This window comes from Salarias fasciatus, chromosome 5 (assembly GCF_902148845.1).
Source record: "Salarias fasciatus chromosome 5, fSalaFa1.1, whole genome shotgun sequence".
Lineage (NCBI taxonomy): Eukaryota > Metazoa > Chordata > Actinopteri > Blenniiformes > Blenniidae > Salarias > Salarias fasciatus.
The window spans coordinates 16,230,295-16,236,294 of NC_043749.1; the positions used below are offsets into that span (position 1 = coordinate 16,230,295).

Here is a 6,000-nt window from a genome sequence, read left to right on the forward strand (position 1 = left end):
ACAACAACATCATCCAACTTAAAGTTTATCTGACTCTAGGTCTAACTCACAGCATGTGAACAACAACAGTCATCTTCTGCACACGAAGCACCCACGCCACATTTAGCATGTTACACTACACAGAAAGCTGAACTTCATAGGATCTCCCTCTGCTCTCAGAGTTTTACCCAACAGACTCCTGCATAAGAGTGGGGTGGTCGTATTACCTTATATATTATGAACACTTAGACATTTGTACACTTTGATTCATCACTTATTAAAGATGCATGAGTTAGATGAAGCTGTGTTTGCTGCACCAAGAGGCAGACATGCAGCCGAGTGGTGCTTTGAGCAAAACGTGCCTAATGCAAACATGCTGATGTTCTAGCAGACATGTTTGTTATAACCATTTCTACATGATGAAAAGTCGAGGACTTGGCCAAGTTGATCTCTAGTGAAACATGTAAGATATTTGATCAAAATCAATGTAAACTGTAAAGTCAAAGAGATTTTCAAAAAGCTTTTCACCCTCAAGACATGTGGAGATCAGAGCAAAAACACCCTCCGAAACTAGATCTTCCCACTTTTTGATTGAGGACCAGCTAAAAAGGCAGAATCTAGTTCCACACAGTTGAGAACAGTCATTGACAAAAAAAAAATTACAATACAATGAGAAATTAATGTGTCCTCAAAATTAATTTAAACAGTGAAACATATGTTTCATTTTCTAGGGTTAACACAGATAAACTGAAATGCCTTCAAGTCATGGAAATCAAAATATCTTAAAATGTGAAAATATCTTATCAGAGAAGATGTTTTCCCTTTTTTTAACTGACAAGCTATGATCATCATAACTAAACTCTTAAAAAATGTTACGAACTTTTAAATGTAAATGTTATGGAAGGAGAAATAATTAAAGTAACAATGAACTTTTCAATGATATTGAAATCATTTGGGAAGATGCACTGGTATGTGAATAAGTGGCATATTTAGTGGTTAAATAAGTGGTTTACTTGTATACTTGACGGTCAACGTTGATATTATATAAATGTACTTCTGAACCACTTTAACAGGCTGCTCATATTCCTGCAAGAAAAATAAGGGGGGAAATGTGAACTTAATTTGAATGAACATTTGCTGATATTAGTCACTTATACAAAGGTGAGGGAAAAATCATAACCTGAAAGCCAACATGAAATTATTTGAAAAGAAAAAATATTTTGTTAATCTAATAATTGTCCATCCCCTCGCTGAGACCACTATAATGAATTCACAAGATTACTCTGGAGCAAAACAAACATCCCTCATTTCCATTTTAGAATAAAACAGTTTCAATCAAAAAATGATTGAATTTTTAATCACATGATCAAATCTTGCCTCACAAAATGCTCCACGTCACCGATCACAGTAAATGTGATTACAACAGCCTCCCATGAGGTTTCGGGCACCAACATTAAACACATCAACAATGGCCTTAATTTCAACATTACAAACATTAAATGTTTTGCAAACAATACTTTCGTGTTTTATCAGAGCCGGTGTGTGAAGACAAAGAACCCAGAATACGGATGACTGGAGAGATTTCCTTCCAGCTGCTCTCAGGTTAACTGTGACGGATCTCGTTCTAATTTGGGCAGAAGATCTTCTGTAATCATCAGTGAGGGCTGCATATGTACTGAAGTGTTCAGATTTTTCAGGGCTCGTCACTGCAGCCTGGAGACAAAATAGTTAACCTTCAGCCCTAATGGCTTCCTGAGAGTAAATTTAACTCGGCAGCGCTGCGCTGGCACCGACCGACACAACTGGCTTTAGGCAATCATGTATCGGGAAAGGCATGAGCAGCATCTATGCAAAATCGATGCATTCAAATTGAAAATACATTCACACAAAGACACGCACTCACAAATGAGAAGAGCAATTAGAAGCAGGGAGACATTAGAGTTTGCACACTCTCCTCTTTGACCCGATAAACACACTCTAGTTGATTAGTGCCTTCATTAAGGGTCATTTGGTCAAATACTCCTAATTAGAGCTTAATGAAAGATAAAAGAGCACAGAATGAGGCAGGGCAAAGCAAAAAGTGGAAAAAAAAAAGAAAGAAAACCAACTTCAAAAATAGAAAGAAGGTTATAAGGTCAAAGTACGAAGTTTCTCCTTCATTTTCTGTTCTTTTGCTTTAAGTTTCCACTCTTTTTCTCAGTGCAGTTGGTAGGACAAGTAAATAAAAGCTTTTTTTTTATTAAACTGAGAAAAATTGATAGGAAGAGAAAGATTAGGAAAATAAGAGTGGGCTCAGTAACAAATATAAAGAAATATTGTAATCAAACACCGTTGTTAGGTTCATGTCTTTCTTGGCTTGCACCGTTGGCTTTATAGTAACTCTGTGCAGCAGTTCAAAGTCACACTATAAAAATGGCGTTTGATTGGTCCACTGAATGGCAGCCGAGCCCATGTTCAGAAACCGGTGCTGAGAGTGTCTGTCTCAGTGGGGGTCTTGCGTGGGCTGGGTAAACTCTTCAGGTACTCCAAATGCCTGCGGGCCTCGGCCTGGTTCTGCCTCACGTAGTACACCACATACACGATGACCATGAAGAACCACACGAACATGGTCACCAGCATGGCGATGTCCGTGGTCTTCCTCTGCAGGCTGCAGAAGTTCACCCCAGAATCCAGCAGTTTGACCAGCGGCTGACCGGCGTGCTCGCCCAGCGAGCCGGGGTCCTCCCACCGGCTGCCCTCGCCGACGCCTCGCACCGAGCTCTCGCAGATAATCCCGTTGACGGTCTCGGGCTCCAGGTTCAGAGCCTCCATCAGCTCCTGCAGGGCGCAGTCGCAGTGCCAGGGGTTGTGGTACAGGCGCGTTTTCGCACGAGTGGGGCCAAACTCCTCCCGGCTGGCCTGCCTCAGCTGGTTGTGGGAGAGGTCCAGCAGGCGCAGCTCGGGGCCCAGGTGCCGCAGTGCCCCCGTGGCGAGCGAGTCGATGCGATTGTGCGACAGGTACAAGTCCCGCAGGTGGACCAGGTCACTGAAGGCACTCTCTGGGATGCTCCGGATGTAGTTGCGCTCCAGGTGGAGGGACACGGTTTCCGGCGGGATGCCCTCCGGGATCTCCCGCAGGCCGGCGTCCGAGCACAGCACGGTGGCCGTGTCCCACGCGCAGTGGCAGCTGTCCGGGCACTGCGGGGACACCTGAGCCCACAGGGCCGAGAACAAGAGCGACACGTACAGATCCAGTCCTTTACCTCTCCGCCGTCCTCCTCTGCTGGTACATCTCTCCTCACGCCCGCCGGTGCACATCGCCTCACCATAGCCCCCTGACACACACCAGGCCCAGATCACACCGTCACACCAGCGCAATCTGACAGGGTGAGAGAAATGGGGTCAGTGAGCAAGAAACGACCCTGTCTTCGTACGGCTCCCTGTGCCATACAATGAATCACATTGTAGATTATGATGGAAGATGATAGGAGGGGAATGTGAAGTAAAAAAAAAAAAACCAAAACAAAAAAAAAACACAATTAAATGAACTACAGTTAGTAACCAACCAAAGCATTTATGTATGGAGAGCCAGTGCAACACACATTTATCCAGCTGTTTTAAATGGATCTGTTCAAAAATGTCATGCAGAGTGACTAATGGTGACACTCTGCTGCTGTTTGTTAGTAAGTTTGAAAGGAAATTGGGCTTAAGATGCATCAGTGTGTTTTATTGCAGTGATTACTTCATGAATCATGATCGAAGTGATAGTAGCGACAGTTTAAATGATCTAATAAGGTTGAAAAGCCCTCTTTGCTTCTGGATTAAAAGGACATAAATCATTAGGCATGATTATCTGAACTCCTCCCTGTGTCTTTCCGCCGCATCCTTCCTGGGACCCGAATTCAGCAGCAGAAGAAAATCATCATATTACACTCATCAATACTTGTTCATCTCTCATTTATCCCTCTATCCATTTTCTCTGATGCCACAGCCCCTTAATCATATATCGAGGGTGGCTGTGCATTGTAGGGATGGAGGTTGGAAGCGGGATCAATAGTCTGAGCACTGCCTGCTACACTATTAACGGCAAGAACATCAATCGTGCCGGGGAATCACAGTGTCAATAAGTGACAGATGTGGAGAAAACAGCCATAGGCTCGGTGTTGGTAACTGCTCAGTTGGAAAAGTTTCCAAAAAAACAAAAAGAAAGAAATGTGCATGGACAGTGTGTGTGTTTGTGCGTCTCTGAGCATAGTCACCAGAGAATTCAATGCATGTATTGTGTATGTTGAGTCATTTTAGAGCCAGAGTCTCATTCGTCTCAATCTACAGCTGTTTATTTGAACCTATGCGGCTCCTGTTGGGTGGTTTTCTACACTGAGACAAGCATGTTTGGATGACAGTGTTGTTCCAGGACAGGAATCGCAGAGCACTCTGTGAATTTGATTAAAGGACTATCCTCCTAAATGTCAAGCACTTTCTGCTTTCTCCTTGTTCTTATAATCCAATAACAACTATCGTGTGTCTTAATTCTCCTGCACACAGTTAATGCTTCAGCCCCAGAAATAGGAGTGTCCTACATTAGGCTACCTAAAGGTGACGGTGACATCTGTCTGAGTGTTCTATACAATGAAGTGATGGTTTAGTTCAACACTCACTAACCATGCAGCGGACTGAATGCAGATACATGCAAATCCTCAATTAACAAAATCATTATGAGCTGCATGAATGAGTATGGTAATGAGAAAGGCTTAAAGACAGGAATAGAGAAAGCAAATCCAGCTGTCACTGTGGTTACAGCTGGTGTTTTCAGGATTTTTCTAAATGTTTCTTTTTTTTTTCTTTGAAAAGGGCAAAAAGTCCCAGTCTGGCTGAGTCCATCCTCTGTGCAAAGCCTTTTCTTCCCCATTAGATTCATCTGCATCGAGGTCCAAACATTTCCGGCATGATTTCATTTCAGGAAATAAATTACATTAAAACTGTGGGAGACGGGATTAGTAGACATCTGCTGTTTTCTGTCTGCAAGCGCGAAAAAAAAAAAATCACCCTAATTTTGCAACTTTCGCACAAGAAAAAAAAAATCCGTGAAAACGCCCATATTCAACCTTTAAAGTTTATTCAAACTGAAAAACGAGACAGGATGCGACCGGAAACACCTTAAACACACAATTTAGTCCAATAACTTACCTGTCAGTCGGTTGTTTCCTGTGAAGTTTGGGTCCGTTTTGCAGCTTTATTGATCTTTTCAGACTCCGATGTGCAATTTCCTGAAAGCACAGAGGACAGGATCCACTCCCACAGGATGGATAGAGGAAGAAAAATAAAAAGACGAACCTATGAGTGAAGGATCAGACGCGGTTTGTCGCCTGCAGACGGCTCCATCACTGAGAGCCTCACCGGCGGAGGGCAGTTATAGCAGCGAGAATGTGGGGCAAACTCTCTCTCTCCTCCCTCCTCCATCTCTCCCTCCCTCTCTCTCTCTCTCCCTCTCTGAAGCAAACACGGGAGGTGTGCCATCATCACTTCTTTTTGCCCTCACATGGCATCAATCACGGGGTTTCTGAGAAGAGACTGGTTACCACCACGAGCTATTAACCTAATTACCTGTTGGTGTAATTAGATTCTCTCTCCCGGCAAAATCTGATTGAGTCCCATGCAGGCAGGTGTTTGCAGGCTCAGACAGAGGAGACCAGACACACAATACAAACAGCCCATAGATTATATGATGTGCATTAAGAAGAAAATCCAATGCATGCCACACTGTCTGGGCAAAAAAAAAATGCATTTGCAGTTTGATAAATGAGAGTGCTGTGGAAAAAAACAAAAAACAAAGTTAAAGGTAAGATGCACCTCCTCTAATCACTCCTGGAGGTCAGGTAAGAAGAGACTTCATTTGTCACAGCGTAAAGTGGACCGTGTATCAAGCGGGGAGATGAAATTGACTTGGACAGGCATATAAACAAATGCATGAATTTACACACACATGCCACAGACGGGGTGGACAGTACAAGAGGACGCACCGAGACCCACATTTCCATATGA

General features: G+C 43.4%; 1 protein-coding gene across 1 annotated transcript; it reads right to left on the reverse strand.

The window, feature by feature from the left end:
* Positions 1 to 2,389: 2,389 nt before the first annotated feature.
* On the reverse strand, positions 2,390 to 5,256 carry LOC115388128 (leucine-rich repeat-containing protein 3-like). The gene is made up of 2 exons (XM_030091070.1): positions 5,146 to 5,256; positions 2,390 to 3,337 (listed from the first exon to the last, which is right to left on the reverse strand). The coding sequence occupies exon 2, from the start codon at positions 3,274 to 3,276 to the stop codon at positions 2,434 to 2,436; it is 843 nt and encodes a 280-aa protein (XP_029946930.1). The 5' UTR covers positions 3,277 to 3,337; positions 5,146 to 5,256; the 3' UTR covers positions 2,390 to 2,433.
* Positions 5,257 to 6,000: the final 744 nt, after the last annotated feature.